General features: G+C 41.6%; 1 protein-coding gene across 1 annotated transcript in view; it reads right to left on the bottom strand.

Moving 5' to 3' along the window:
* The window catches only part of ERAP2 (endoplasmic reticulum aminopeptidase 2), a 46,950-nt gene extending 33,682 nt beyond the window's left edge, over positions 1-13,268 (bottom strand). Inside the window, exons 1-4 of the mRNA XM_009208827.4 lie at positions 12,690-13,268; positions 8,945-9,641; positions 5,263-5,401; positions 1,263-1,397 (exon numbers count right to left, since the gene is read on the bottom strand). Coding sequence (XP_009207091.3) covers positions 1,263-1,397; positions 5,263-5,401; positions 8,945-9,519 — 849 coding nt within the window. The 5' untranslated portion in view covers positions 9,520-9,641; positions 12,690-13,268. The remainder of the gene's footprint in view (positions 1-1,262; positions 1,398-5,262; positions 5,402-8,944; positions 9,642-12,689) is intronic.
* Positions 13,269-16,218: the final 2,950 nt, after the last annotated feature.

The raw sequence follows: 16,218 nt of genomic DNA, 5'->3' as shown, positions 1-16,218 counted from the left end.
CAGTTTACTGCAACATCTGCCTCCCAGCTTCAAGCAATTCTCCTGCCTCAGCCTCCTGAGTAGCTGGGATTACAGGTGCCTGCCACCATGTCTGGCTAATTTTTGTATTTTTAGTAGAGACAGAGTTTCCCCATGTTGGCCAGGCTGGTCTCAAACTCCTGACCTCAGGCAATCTGCCAGCCTCGGCCTCCCAAATGCTGGGATTACAGGCATCAGCCACTGTGCCCGCCCTATACCCATTTTTCAAAAGCATTATTTTATAACTCTTTAAAGATGTTTTTATGTCTATAATTTGGTCCCTTGGGATAAGAAGTTCTTTTTTATTTATTTAATGTGTCCACTGCTGTTTGCAAATATTTAACTACAAAGATAATCATTAGGTATTGTAAGTTTTTGCAAACAATGAAGACTCTAAAAATTATAAAGACCTTCTTCATTGAGGGAAAAAAGTTAAAAGAAAACAGTGGGAAACGGTCCGGCACGGTGTCTCACACCTGTAATCCCAACACTTTGGGAGGCCAACGCAGGAGGATCACCTGAGGTCAGGAGTTCAAGACCAGCCTGGTCAACATGGTGCAATCCCATCTCTACAAATAAAAATTAGCCAGGCATGATGGCCCGTGCCTGTAATCCCAGCTACTCAGGAAGCTGAGGCAGGAGAATCGCTTGAACCCAAGAGGTGGAGATTGCAGTGAACTGAGATTGCATCATTGCACTCCAGCCTGGGCAACAGAGTGAGAATCTGTCTCAAAAAAAAAAAAAAAAAAAGTGGGAAACCATATACATGTCTAAAAATAAGGTGCTGATTTTAAAATCCTTATTAAACATCCATGAAATATTAATATAATATTATTTAAAATTTTTAGTGACATTCAACTTTTATGGCATATTTTCATGAAAAATGGGTTAAAATAGTCAATATACTATTTTGCAAAGGGTATATGTGTGTGTATGTGTGTGTATATATATATATACACTTTGAAAACTACCTTTACATATATATAGTCAGTAAATACTGTTACTATGTACACCCGTATATGCTGACATACATATAGAAAATATTTGGAAGGCTTCCATTAATATTATCAGTGGTTGTATCTTGGTGACAAGACTATGGATAATTTTTAAGTTAGTTTTTTATCTGTCTCTTTTTGTAATATAAACATAATACTTTGATAATAAGGAAAAACATGAGAAAATAAAAGTTCATTGCTCTCAGGACACTTTTCTGCACTGCGTAGAAAATTAGAACTCAGTCTCACCTTGACTCCTGATGAGGTGATGCCACTCACAGAGTGGAAATCACAAACAATGTAGGCTACAAGGTACGTACTCATTTTTACAGTAGTTTCAAAGTGATCTTCCAGAAGACCTCCTTCAAGTTCAATTGTCTTAACCTACAGAAATGAAAAGGAATAATCAGTACTTGAAAACTGGAGTATTTCACAACCATGCCTATGACTTATGTCAAGTGAGTGAGAGGCAAGCCTGATACTCTAAAGGACAATCGATGACCTCCTAGGAGAGCAATGGCCTCTCCTAGTATTCTGTGGCCTCTCTTACCTCTATTGCTTTTACCCTGGCACTCTGTTGAAGACACAAAGCCCTGCTTTTGAGATCCCCAAAGCACAAAAATGCCAAATCTCATTTTGTTGATTGAAAGCACTAAAATATTAGATATTTCTGTTTTCTTAAAATGCAATAATCTCCAACACTGGCATCAATTCAACTTCTGGGCTTTTAAGTAAAATGCCAGATAATGGCGCCTTTCCCTTTGTTGTACAAGAAATACACCTCTGTGGAAAAAGGAAACAGGAAGTGAAACTGAACTAGAGGCCTCACATTGTCTTTTAAACCTCTTATGTGGGTGTGAGGTTGGTGTTATTTCTCAGGTGAGGAAACAGAAACTCAGAAACGTTCACAGAATTGTTGGAGATCACATGGCTAGTTCCACGGTAGGACCAAGATGTGGATGGTGACCGTGTGATTCCAAAGATGATGCTCATTCTCTCACTTGCGGCATGACAGCTTGAGTCATGGTCTTATTTTATCTTTGCTTCATTGATTCAGCAATGAAAGCAATCAGGCCAAGGAGGTCATTAGTAATTTAAGCTTCTGCCCATCTCCTGAGGAAGCAGAAGCTTTTCAGCCTGCAGTCTCGTCAGCTGCATCCATCAAGATCACTGGGTAATGACTGAATTCCATCTTCATTTGGTCTGGGCAGCTTGTCTCAGAGATGGTCTTCACCATAGTACAATGCCCCTAAATACTGAATGGGTACAGATTCAAAAATCTGAAAACATTTTCTTCAAGCTAGTCACAACTCTTAGACAGGCTCTTCCCCACCTCTATCCCTGAGCCCTTTCTGGGAGTCAGGCTTGTGATGATGCCGACTGCAGCTTATTAAGCATATTTGACATGTTGGAGATTACAGTTTGCTTTGGTGAGAGAAAATAGCTTGAAGCATTATCATAAATTATCTAGTCTACTTCGATGGCAAATGTTTTTGCTATTAAATTCTACAGAATTTAATTTTACTGAATTCTATTTGAAATCTATTTCTAAGTTCCAATAAAGAAGAAGGTACTGACCAAATACTCTAAGAAAGGCAGAAGTATATACAGGGCTGTACTTTTTAAAAACTCTATCCAGCAAATTAATTTTCCCCAACAACAGTCTCCATTTTTAGGAATCTGATTCAACCAACGTTCTCTGGATATCCACTCCTAGCAGAGGAGATGCTGTCTTATGGTGGGGACTGAGAGCTAGGGTATTGGTGGTCTTCTGACCAAACTCAGCAGCAAAACCATTTAGTCAAGTGTGTGGAGGGGTTACTGGTGGAGGGGTGAGGCTGTGAGACTATGGGGAAATCAGTCTGGGCTACTAGAAGGCTGATGGCAGAGACGGTTAGGAGGCAAATGGGTGTTTGCTATGGTTTATTCCCCCCAGATGAAGATGATATAGTCCATGGCGGCTGAGTTTTGTTCAGAAACCTGGAGTGGCCCATGTAGATTAATATTGCCCTAAAGGAACATGTATGGGATGTTAGTGTAAGTTCTTCCAGGATGATGATGTAAGCTCCAAGTACAAAACACTGGTTGGTAGACAAGGAATTGCCTGTTTTCTCAATACCAGCAGAACTTTACTGGCATAGCAATTGTCACCAGTGAGTATGTGTTTCCTTAAAGGATGAAAGAGACAAATAAGTGTCCAAAAGATATGCTGCCTCTACTAGCACTTGAGTGCCTCCTCACTTCTCTTAAATCCTGCATTCTTAACTAAGGAAATTGAGAACTGAGTGTGTATTGTTTCTTCCCACCAGTCTACATAACCCAGCTTAGGTGCTACAACTGTTATCTAGAGAGTATGATTGTGACATTACTTCAGTTCTCCTTTTTTGACTAACCACGCGAGCCTGGGTTGGTCAATGTTTATAAGAAGCAGAATGTTAAATCAGTATTCGCTGAAAAGGGCATGATCCAGCGAGCTGCTGCAGTCAACTGGGCAAAGTAGAGATTCAAGGACTTTAGAAAATATTTTCAAAGTGTTTGCTTCTTTTCCTTAAACATGAGAAATTACTGGAGATTTCTGAGATATAAATTTTAAATTCTAACATAATAATGATAACAGCAATTTATGTTTGCATTCTATTTTTATGAAAAGGGCCGTGTTTTTACTTTACCCACCATGATTATTCAGATAAAAAATTATATTAATAAAAAACTTCCAGGAAAGCTACTTCAATGGTACACTGTCTTGAAACGAACATGCTGTTGGAAAGATGTAATTGTGTACATGAGTGATGTCCTAAGCTCTATCAAAGTAGCAAATTGTTGCTACCTGAAAATGAAGGGCTAATTAAACTGCTATCTATAACAATAACAGAAAAACTGAGCTATGGATCCCATGGAGGTTTGCCACTTTTTCCTTTGGTCCGCTCTGCCAGTATTTCAAAGCAAACGTCTTTTCCAACAGTAAGCAGAAATCTGGGGAGATGCAGCATCTAGATAATGGGCTCATTTCTCTCCTGCATCTGTAGAGGCAGAGAGGAAAACGGGCGTGCGACCACTTGCTGGCTGTGGATGACCTGCTGCCTCCTGTGCTCCACCTTTCTGAAGCACTGTCAGAAAAGCCTCTATTTTTGTTCTACTTTCCAAGCAGTGTTACAGAAATATTTTACATTTTGTTCAACAGCACAAATGGCAAGCACATCATTAGTGAGGAAGTATCAAACAAGGAAAAGGGTCTACGGTGTCTTCCAGAGTCTCTGCATTTTGAGTACTAATATGAGCCAAATAAGAGTCCCAAAGTTCTCTTCCAATTAAAAAAGTTGTATAGGCCTGGCGCTGTGGCTCATGCCTGTAATCCCAGCACTTTGGGAGGCCGAGGTAGGTGGATCACCTGAGGTCAGGAGTTCGAGACCAGCCTGACTAACATGGTGAAACCCCGTCTCTACTGAAAATACAAAAAAAATTAGTTGGGTGTAGTGGTGGCAGCCTGTAATCCCAGCTACTTGGGAGGCTGAGGCAGGAGAATCACTTGAACCCAGGAGGCGGAGGTTGCAGTGAGCCGAGATCACACCATTGCACTCCCACCTGGGCAACAGAGTGAGACTCTGTCTCAAAAAAAAAAAAAAAAAAAAAAAGTTGTATAATCACAATTAGTAATTTTCATATATAAATTTAAGAATTACTTGTGAAACTTAAAAGAGGGGATTTCTAAGTTCCATCACAGACTTCTAGATCAGAATTTCCTGGATTGGGGCCCTGCAGGGTCCCTGAGGTCCTTGCCACTGCAAAAGGGGTCTCTGGACCATCAGCAGTGGCATCACCTGGGGGCTTGTTAGAAAAGTAGAGCTTCGAGCTTTACCCCAAGACTTCTTGAATCAGAATCTGAGTTTTAGCAAGATCCTCAGACCATTAATCTGCACCCTAAAGTTTGAGAAGTGCTGCTCTAGGAGATTCGGAATTTCATCCCTGGCCAAGAAACATTGATTTAAGATACTGTTTCCATATGAACACAAAATATAAATCATTTTGCTTGGGAAAAAAAAAAAAGCTCTGTAACAATGCCCCAAACCGAATGATGTTAAAGTCTAGAAGGATTGAAATTATGATGATTGATTGATAGACAGACAGATAGATGGATAAATAGATAAAAACAAATTAATGGCTGAAATCCTGAAAGTAATTTTAAAAAACAAACGAAGACTGAGTCTCAAACTTGAGAACAATTTCTAAAAGTTTCTGTAAGTGGAAATACCTTTGGCATGTTGGATAGTGCAGTATGCCTGCTCTCTCTTCGTATCTTGATTGAAAAGTTGGCTTTGAACAACGGTTCATCAAAGCAAGGGAAAGCCATGCGTGCCTGGGTTGGCTCAAAATCTGTTACTGCAAGTATTCTGTGAAAAGACCCACCCCCAGCCAAAATGCATAAGTGAAATCAAGAAGAGAAATGAATCTGTACATTTAGCAAACAGCTTATCAAACCTGGAGGTAATAGACTTGATTTCTCAAACTGCAATCTTTGTGAATCTCAACTGTCTCTTTGAGGAAAATGAAGGTAAAATCTTATTTAGCAGCCACCAGTCATGAGCAATGCCCTGTTCTGGGAACCCTAATTACACTATTTCGTTCATACTCAGGTCAAACAAGGATATTGAGGCTCAGACAACTTGAACGACCTTAGCAGGATCCGTGGCCAGTAAATGACTGAGATAGTACACATGTTGTCTACATGGCTTCAAAATTGACTAGGAAATTAAACGTTCAGTACCGTCTCTAAACCTGAAAGGGCCTCAGCAGACATTTGAGTAATTGTGTACATGAGTGATGTCCTAAGTTGTATTTCCAGGAAGCAGATCCTGATTTACTGAGAACATCCTGCCAGGAGAAACAGGTAAGGGAGTGAAGGAAGCAGGACAGGGAAAAGGGAGAAGCCAGGCAAGGGTGCAGGACAGGCAAAGTCCCAGCATCAACCTGATTCCCAGGTTGCTCTGGGATGCAAACTACGCCTTCACATGTCCCCCACTGGAGGCAAGGAGCTGGGCTTTCATATTCTTGTACCATTGCTGGCTAACAATCTCTCTGTTGCACCTGTGCCCCCAGGTACTTCTAGTTCTCTCTGCTTGGCACTCTTCAGACGATGACAGGTATAATAGATATATACTCTGACAAACTTCTCTACCCCAACACCTGGAGATGCCTGAAACTGTACGGTTGCAGATTTACTCCTTGGACGTTAAGCTTCAATTAAGAAGTGAATCTGGAGAGCAGATTTTGACTGGAAAAGGAAGGGAGAATAGAATAGCTCAAATAAGCGGGAGAGAGAGATCAGGAGGGCAAAAAGAGAAGCTGTCAGCATATTTTACTTCAGCTTACTTTATTTCTATGCCACAGGCTGGGAAACTGAGACTAGGGATGTAAATGATTCACTTGTGGCCTCAAGGTTTTATTTGTATTTGGTAGCAGTTTCTGCAAATGTAAAGGAATTCTAAGTGGCTGGAATAATTTTCACTCACATGAAATTTTGGTTGTAATGAGTCTACATTGAAAAAACAAAAAAATTGAATCTTTGTTGCTTACATGATTAATTTGAGCTCTACAGGCAACGTGCGACTTTCTGCATCTCAAAAGAACCACCATCAACTGAATTATTTGTGTATTTTAGATGAAGAAGTGAGGAAGAAAGAGAGAGAGAAAGAGAGATTCACAAGATTCAATTGACATTGTGCAGTACATTATCATACATGTCAGCCCTACTAGATGACTGAGTATGAGGGGAACTGACTAATCAACCATAAGAAGCATCAGGAATAGCCTGCGTTTAATCATGAGAGGCATGCTGGAAATCTCTCCAGCTTTACTCCAAATATCTCCCCATCTCATCTCCCACAGCCCCCAGAATAGTATCCCTAAGATGTATGTCCTTTGGATGGGGCCTTCGGCATTTGAAAAAAATGAAAAAAGCCATCATTGTTTACGTGGTACCTTAGTGAGAAGAGGTTGATACTTTTCCCATCCAATACTATGCTGAGCCTGAGAACAAGTCCCTGAGGATTGTGACTGCAATGAGGGGAAGTGTCACCAAGGGAATGTGGAAAGAGATGAGCCTGGGGAAGAGCTGTCCTACGTGGATGGCTGGAGTCTGTGCAGTGAGCACCCAAGGTAGGGAAGGGAAGAGCAGGTATGTAGCAGACACAGTTAGTTGCTTTCCTGGTGCCCATTCCCCTTCCTTGGTTCCAGTGGAATCCTGATTTTATTCAGGAAGGCAGCAAGTCCAGATAAGGGAGTTACTTCTTCAGGCTCCCTTGTGACTTCATGAGGCTGTGACTCATTCTGGCCTAGCAGAAGTCGCTGGGTGCGAAATCTTTGTAAAGAGTGTTAGATTCAACTAGAATGTTTCTTTTTGCCCTTATCTCTCCCCCATGTCCCCCTTCTTCCTGCCTAGAATGTGGACTTGATGCCTAGAGGTGCAGCAATCATCTTGCAAGTATTAGGAAGAAAGCCATAGGATGGCTGAGCAGAAAGACAGAAGAAGCCTGGGTCCTGGATGACACTGAACAGCACTACAGCAGCTCTGAGCTGCTCCACTTCTGGACTTCTTGTTGCATGAGAAAAATATACCTCTGTGTGGTTAAGCCATGGAATTTAGTTTTCTCCAAATGGCAATTGAACACAATTCATATAACTTCAGAGTGCACTGAGCCAGACTCCTCTTACCTCCCAGATGGATCCTGGCCCTGGGAAACCAAACCATCCACTCTATGAAGCATCCTTGATTCTTCTCTTTCCCTCACCTCACATGACCAACATGTCGGCAATCTCTGTTATTTTGCCCTCCAAAATAACTGCCAAGTTCAATTGCTTCACTCCATAAGCACTGTCCCAAATTAGCATCACTTCTTACCTGAACTATTGCAGCAACCTCCCAAATGATTACACTGCTTCTCTATAACATACCCTCAACATAGACTTGACCTTTTTAAAGCATAAATCAGAGCAGAATCTTCCAATGACTTCCCATTCCATCTGAGTTAAAGTCAAAACTCCTTACAAGATGCCCCAAGGCTCCACATGATCTGATCCCTTTCTCCCTCTTGTTCACTCTCCTCAGCTCACACTGGCCTTCTTCTCTCAACCAATCCCACTTTAGAGCCTTTGCACTTGCCCTGAGATGTTCTCATAACTGTCTCTTAAAAAAAAAAAAAAAAGCTCTCAGTTTAAATTCACTTCCTCAACAAACACTTCCCTGCCCAGTCAACTGAGTTAGTCTCAGTCCTCAGTCACATTTTCTACCTTTTTTGCACCTTGTTTTATTTCATTCATAACACTGGCTCCTTACCTTGCCAGTTTTATTTATTTTCTTGCCCTGGTTGTCTGTTCCATCAGATCCCACCATGATACATTCAGTGCCTAGTGCAGTGCCTGGCACATAGTTTGTGCTCAATGAATGTGACTTGATCAAATAGACTATATTTCTCCATTTTCCAAACAAACTTGTTCCTTATTTCTGCCTATTCTATATGAGTCATGGTGTTACCTAGGCAATGTATACTCTGTCACTTCCTCTCTCCCAACCCCAATCTCACTTACATTTCCTTCTGGTCCCAGATGAAGACTCGCTTCCTTTGAGAAACATTCCCTATTTCAGCCCTCTCTGCACTGACCATCTCTTTCCCTAGCACATAAGCATATCCATCACATTAGTCATATACTGTACTCTCCTCCTAGTTATTCACCCTCCAGCTGTTTATGCCTCTGTGTCCTGTTTTCCATCTCTACTGTGGTTTCCTTAAGGAATGGTAGAGCTTTTCCTTCTTCTGGGTTCCCCATAGTTTACTGGATTTCTCATAAATGGCTGCTGAAGTCTGCTCCTGGCAAAGAGATGTAACTCATAAGGAAATTATCACAAGAGAATGTAAATTACCTGAGCAAGTTCTTACCTTGTTTCACCACCAAGAGTTCTGTATGTGCTTTTATAAAACCCTTCAAAGCCATCAGCTAACTTGGCTTGGAAGTCAATAGCCACATAGTATTTCAGGTGAGGCGTAAGTTTCTCTGGAACCAGCAGTGCAATTTGTTGATGAGCAGGATAACTCAAAACTTTCAGCTCTTTTCCTGAGTTCATGTATCTTGAATCTTCCTCTGACTGAAGAGTGGCATTTGTGATTTCAAGATCTTTGCTGTGCAAGATGATAAACTGGGTAGCATTGCTGACCAAGACCTCGATCTTCTCAGATGCAACAAAGTCCAGAGAGGTGAGATTGGGGTGGACAAAGAGGTCATAATGGAGGGGAATGACCACGCTGGGGAGTCTTAGCTCCTGCCAAGGAAATGGTTCCCCATTGGAGGCTACTGGGAAAGCCCCAGGATCCTCAGTGAAGTGATGACTAGATGGCACTGAGAATTGAGAACAAACGCATATTTGGAGCAAGATGGCTGCTAAGCAGTAAAATCCTGTGTGAATATTAAACATTGGTTTTCTGTGTGAATTAACCATTGCAGAAGAATGGAACATGACATCTATTCCCTAGAAGACAAGTTAATATCCAGGCTAATCTCGTAGTTCTTCATAGCACTGCACTGGCTCCTGTTCTGTCACACGGAGTCTGGACAATATTTTCAATATATGAATTTAATCTAGAAGAAAAAAAAACACACTTATAACATGAAGAAAAAGATTTCAATTTACAAATAAAATCTTAAACATGTAAAAAGGTATGAGTGAGTAAGGGAAAATCTGCTTTCTGTCTGAATTATGCCAAGTATCCATAAAATAAAGCAGAAATTAAGCTGTTATCTGGTTATTATAAATAAAAACCTTTTAGGATTCCCCCCAAAAACTCTACCTTAAAATTGAATGTAATGAATTTCTTCTGAATTCTTGTGCAACGAGCAGAAAGCAGGTGTGTAAATTTATTGCATGTTGAATGTTTTTAACATTTGTTTATATTTTAAATTTTTGTTTATTTATTTATGTTTTAGACAGGGTCTTGCTCTGTTGCCCAGGCGGGAGTAGAGTGTGCAATCATGATCACAGCTCACCGTGGCCTCAACTTCCTGGGCTCAAGTGATCCTCCCACCTCAGCCTCCAGAGTAGCTGGGACTACGGACACACACACTGCCACACCTGGCTACTTTTTGGAGAGAGGGGTGTCTCCCTGTGTTACCCAGGCTGGTCTCAAACTCCTGAACTCAAGCAATCCTCCCCGCTTAGCCTCCCAAAGCGTTGAGATTACAGGCGTGAGCCACTGTGACCAACCTATTTTATTTTATTTTTATTTATTTATGTTTTTGCGATGGAATCTCTCTCTGTTGTCCAGGCTGGAGTACAGTGGCGATGTCTCGGCTCACTGCAACCTCTGACTCCTGGGTTCAAGTGGTTCTTCTGCCTCAGCCTCTTGAGTAACTGGGATTACAGTCATGTGCCGCCATGCCCAGCTAATTTTTGTATTTTTAGTAGAGACGGGGTTTCACCATGTTGGCCTGGCTGGTCTCAAACTCCTGATCTCAGGTGATCCACTTGCCTCGGCTTCCCAAAGTGCTGGGATTATAGGTGTGAGCCACTGCGCCCAGTCATATTTTATTTTTTTTAAAAGACAATGTCTCACTATGTTGGCTAGGCTGGCCTCAAATTCCTGGGGTCAAGCAATCCTGATGCCTCAGCCTCCCAAGTAGCTGGAACCACAGGCACATGTGTAATCTTAAGAGTATGCCTGAAAGTAAACTCTGCAAGATATCTCTATTTTGTCTTCATAAGTCACAAAGAATAGTCTGTATATATTCTATATTCTTTGGATACCAGATATTATTATTACTACTACTAATGGCATTGGACTTCAACTCTTTCGATAACATTATCTGAATGGCCTCATTTTATGGCTACTGGTGTAAAGGTTGCTGGTCAAGGTAGGTGTTTATCCTCAGTTTATTTTCAATATGTCGAAAGCCATTGAAATAAATTTTGAGTTTATAATATTCTCACATAATTTTTTAAAGGTTTAGTTCTTTTCCTTTACACTACTTTTGAAAGCACAATTAAATCAAACTGAATTTACTACCTTTGTAAATAGAACTAAGTTTCTTACTCTTCGAAGGGTAAAGCTATAACACATATAAAATTAGGATGAACAGCATAGTTAATTTAGGAGAATCAATTCTTACTCTCACCCTGCCACCTGCCTCTACTTACCTCTTTACTGCTCCAACTGAAACCATGAAGGTTTCCTCTGCTGCTGCTGCTTTTTATAATCCTTAACAAGTTTTGCAGTATTAATTATCCAAATAATTACTTCAATTTTTCAATTTGCAATACTAATGCAGATAACAGGTATTATTAAAGGAACAAAAATAAAATAATATTAAATAAAGATACTTCTCCCTCCTTTTGAAAAACAAGCATTAAATTACTGCTACAAATCTCAATGTTCCAAGAACCTCTGATAAGTACACTCATAATTGGTCTATTAACTTGAGTTTTGGAGGGTTTAAAAAAAATGGAATGACTTATTAGGTGGGTCTGAGGCTTTGGAATCAGACCGGATTCCAATACTAAGTCTACCAACCTCACCTGTGTCATCATGGGCAAAGTTTCTGACTTTTTGAGCTTCATTTATCTCACCCATAAAACAGTGTAATAATTATGTCTTCCTCATGCTGCTATGATTAAATGAAATAATTCATGTGAAGAAGTTGGCACAGCACAGCATGGAGCATATAGGAAGCAAGTAATGAGTGTTGGATAGGAAATTATTATTGGGATTATAACTTGCATTCGGTGACCAAAATGAAGGAGTAGCTCTGCCCCCACTTGTAGCAGACACTCTCAGAGATGTACTTGATTGATAAAAGTAGAGAGAAAAGCTTTACTCACACAGTCTTTAACTTTAGAACTAGTAAGGGTTTTAAAGACCAGCTAGTACAAGTCCTTAGTATTCAGATAAAGAAACAGGACCAGACACAGTGACTTAGGTCTGTAATCCCAGCATTTTGGGAGGCCGAGGTGGGCAGATCACCTGAGGTCAGGTATTCGAGACCAACCTCACCAACATGGTGAAATCCTGTCTCTACTAAAAATACAACAATTAGCCAGACCTGGTGGCACATGTCTGTAGTCTCAGCTACTCAGGAGGCTGAGGCACGAGAATCGCTTGAACCTGGGAGGTGGAGGTTGCAGTAAGCTGAATCGTGCTGCTGCACTCTAGCCTCGGAGACAGAGCGAGACTCTGTCTCAAAATAAATAAATAAATACATAAATTAAATTAAATAAACAGGTAAAGAAACAGGATGGTGACTTCTCAAAATCCACACAGGAAGTTTGAAGCAGAATCAGGACTAAAACACAGCTCTTTGACCTCTAGCTTTCTATTATACTGCACTGTACCTTAAATAGCAATGCAGTGAACAAAACATCCTGGGATTGAAGAGGCAAGAATTGTCACAAATGTTTAGAAAAGACAAAAAGATCTCTGAAAGAGAGTGAGTCAGTGCAGCAGAGTCTTAGATCAAGTGCCACCCTCGACTGCATACACTTTCTAATACAGCCGTGCCCAATTCACCCCGGTCCTCCAGAATGTTGCCTTAGATTACAAAACCTTCTCAACACAGCAGTTCTATACCTTCAGTTCATTATTCTCATTGAAAAATTCTAACTTTAAGACAAACCCAAGAGAAATGTTGATACATTACCTTAAGTCATGCTGCTGCCGATTTGACTGAAGGGGAATTTATTTTTGCTTTCGCTTTCTGTTATAAGATTCAGAACTTTGCACGCTTCCTGAGTACAGTGCTAGCTGGTTCATTATCACGCAGGTGTGATTGGAGCTTAGGATCCAAGCTTTATTCCAAAAGGATAAGAAACTTTTTGCAGAATGCACTAATAAGTGGCTTTGGAGTATAAGCCAAACCATGGAAAGAAAGGATTGCCAGTGACTGCCACTTCTGCTGTTATCGCCTCCGTTCCCTTATCTCCAGGGTAAAGCCTTCAGAACATACTTCATGTTTTTTAGTGCCAAGTTGCCTTAGGAATTGATCTTGAACTTCTCCTTGTGCTGCGTCCTCAGTGCTATGAAATCTGACTTCTGCCCATCCACCCGACAAATGTAACTAACTCCAAGCGTACCAAACACCTCCCAGGCAACTTCTGTGGTCTTTATCAGAGGTGATTATTCTCAATTTTTCCAGTCTGTAACCTCCCCGTCTCCTTGGGTACGAGGGGACTGTATCTCACCCTCATCTCTTTGATCTCTCTTTATCTGCCTGTTTGAGTTGGGCTTCTACTTCCTCTTTGCTCTGAATATAGACCTTCCACAAAGATGAAACCTCTGGACTTTGCTCTGCCCTCTCTTTATCCTTTCCAGTACCCAGATTTAGCATTTATCCCCATTCATCCCACATTGCTCCCATTGTGATCCCTCCTCCAAGGGTTCTGCTGCTGTAATTCCAACAGCCCGATGGACTGACATTACGTGAATGTCTAACCCTAACCTGAACCAGAACCCTAACAACTCAAACAGTGTTTTCTTTCCCCAGATTAACACCCTTTGCTTGAGCTTTATATGCTTCCAGCCTTCTTCCATTATCTGGGATTGAACCATATAGTTAGTTATTTTGATTCTGTCCCTCTCCAATTTGTTACCAAAGCCTGTGGATTTTTCCCTTTTTTTTTTTTTTTTTTTTTTTTTTAGATAGGGTCTCACTGTCACCCAGGCTGGAGTGCAGTAGTGCCATCCCAGCTCACTGCAGCCTCGAATTCCTCAGCTCAAATGATCCTCCCACCTCAGCCTCCCAAGTAGCTAGGGCTACAGGCATCCACCACTACACCCAGCTAATTTATTATTATTATTATTTTTATAGATGAGGTCTTCCTAGGTTGCTCAGGCTGGTCTCAAATTCCTAGGCTCAAGTGATCCTTCTGCCTCAGCCTCCCAAAGGGTTGGGATTACAGGCATGAGCCACCACAACTGGCCCTTTTGAATCATTTTCAATCTCGTTCTATCCAATTAAGAAAAACTCCCACTGCTTATTAAAGTAGTCCAGGTCCTCATCCTTCCTCACAATGGCCTTCAACCATATCTTCCCGGCTTCGCAAGCTCAGCTTCTTGCAGTTTACTTGTACAATGCCACCAGATTAATCCTTTCAACTACTGCTTGACCATGCCTCCCCCACTGCTCAAGATCTTTCCTTGATTTCCCCATTTACAGAGGGGCAAGTCCTAGAGTGGGAACCATGGTGGCCTACTGGCAGCCTATATGCCAGCCTATAGTTGTTTTGTTTGAATCACAGTCTATTAAAAGGCAATACATCCATACGAGTTCTATTGTTGAGTGAAATATAGCAAGCTTAGCCCTTATTGTGTTGCAGACGCTCTTCATAGACTTGTATCATGTGCCTTGTCCTGCTGTGGTTTGTGTTTGCAACCTATGTTTGGCCCAACAGCACATGTTGCCATGATTAGATCCTAGTTAAGTCTCAAGCTTTAATTTTTCCCCATTTCTACATTTTATTATCTCAACCTGAATGAACAAGTCGATAACGTAGAAGGGGCAGAAAGCAAGGCAGTTACCTACACCTAAGGCCCGAGGCATAAGACTGAATGGGGTCCCTCAGAGCTGCATTTCACGTAGTGAGAGGGACACCACAGGAAGGGGGATGGCTGGAAACCAGTGAGTGGGAAAAAGAAGGGGACAAAGAGGACAAAGAAGAGGAGGCCCCAAGGGCTTATCTACGGACTCTAACTCTGCAGGGTGTTGGGGCAAGTAGAAGAAGTATAGGAGGCTGGGAGTATTTCTGTGATATTCCTTGTCACAGGATCCAGCCTAGCTGTGGGTATGTGGGCGAGTGCATGTGTGTTTTCAGAGCTCTCTCCTGCCCACTGGAACAGAAGTGGTGGTGGAGAATGAAGAAACAGGCTATGGAATTGAGCTGCAGAATCCTAGAAGTGAAAATTGAGCAGGATTCAAGTACTTTGCAGCTTATTTAAAAGAGTTTCTCAGCAAAATGGGCTCCTAACTTTGCTTTGCTTTGCTTTGCTTTCTTTCTTCCTTTCTTTCTTTTCTTGTTTCTTCTTTTCTTTTCTTTGGGATAAGCTTTGGGAGGTTTGTGGCTTAGGGAATTCATGTCTCAGTTTTCCATTTCATCCTGGTCTCTGAATTGTCTCTTACTCAGAGAGACCCTCCTTGTTGGCTCTAAGGCAGTACCACCCCTCTCTAAATCCACCCTGCCACCACCAAGGCCTATCCCGTCAGCCTGCTTTATGTTTCTTCTTAGCATTGGTCAGTTCCTGATACTTCGTTATATAGTTGTTTGTTTGTTTTCTTGTCTCCTCACTAGAACATAAGCTTTTTGCAGGTAGCAAGTCTGCCCTCTAACTGCCGGGTGCCCAGTCTAGAGCAGAGCCTACCATGTAAGAGACCCTCAACAAATGTTAGCTGAGTGGATGAATGCATTTTCAGTGTTTTAGTTTTAGTTTTTGTTTTTTGTTTTTCCTAGATTGCCCAACAGGTTGCTTCATGCTTCAGGCACATCAGGGTACTTTCCACTTCTGGATGAGCCCTGTGTTCCCTCAGCTTTTCTGCACCTGCCTCTCCATTGACCTAGAGTGTCTGTGGAACACTCAAAGTGTCCCCTGTGTAAACCACCTATCACAAGGTAAATGCCAGTCCCAAGAAGCCACTTTGGAAGTAACACGTGCTTCCTTTCCAGTCCCTAACTACAGGTATTTGTTTAGTAGGTCTACTGGCCCTCATCTGAGGCTAAGCTGTTTGTGTTTTATTTTCTTCCTCAGATTATCAACTTCAGGCTATGGGCCATGCACCAGGATTCCACCTCTTTCTAGCACCTATTAGTGTTGCACGCATCATAGGCCCTCAACAAACAGGTGAGAATGAATGAGTTAAAAGTGAATTTTCCAAAGAGATGAGACTTTATTGTCAAAATATTTTAAAGATTTCACTAATTTGCATGTTTTTTTGACAAAGTCTCACTCTGTCGCCCAGGCTGGAGCGTGGTGGCACGATCTCTGCTCACTGCAACCTCCGCCTCTTGGGTTCAAGTGATTCTTGTGCCTCAGCCTCCAGAGTAGCTGGGATTACAGGCTCCCACCACCATGACCAGCTAATTTTTGTATTTTTAGTAAAGACGGGGTTTCACCATGTTGGTCAGGCTGGTCTCAAACTCCTGACCTCAGGTAATCCACCCACCTAGGCCTCCCAAAGT

The sequence above is a fragment of the Papio anubis genome, chromosome 5 (genome assembly GCF_008728515.1).
Source record: "Papio anubis isolate 15944 chromosome 5, Panubis1.0, whole genome shotgun sequence".
Taxonomy (NCBI): domain Eukaryota; kingdom Metazoa; phylum Chordata; class Mammalia; order Primates; family Cercopithecidae; genus Papio; species Papio anubis.
The sequence above is the reverse complement of the archived record's forward strand: the minus strand, read 5'-3'. Positions and strand labels throughout refer to the sequence as shown.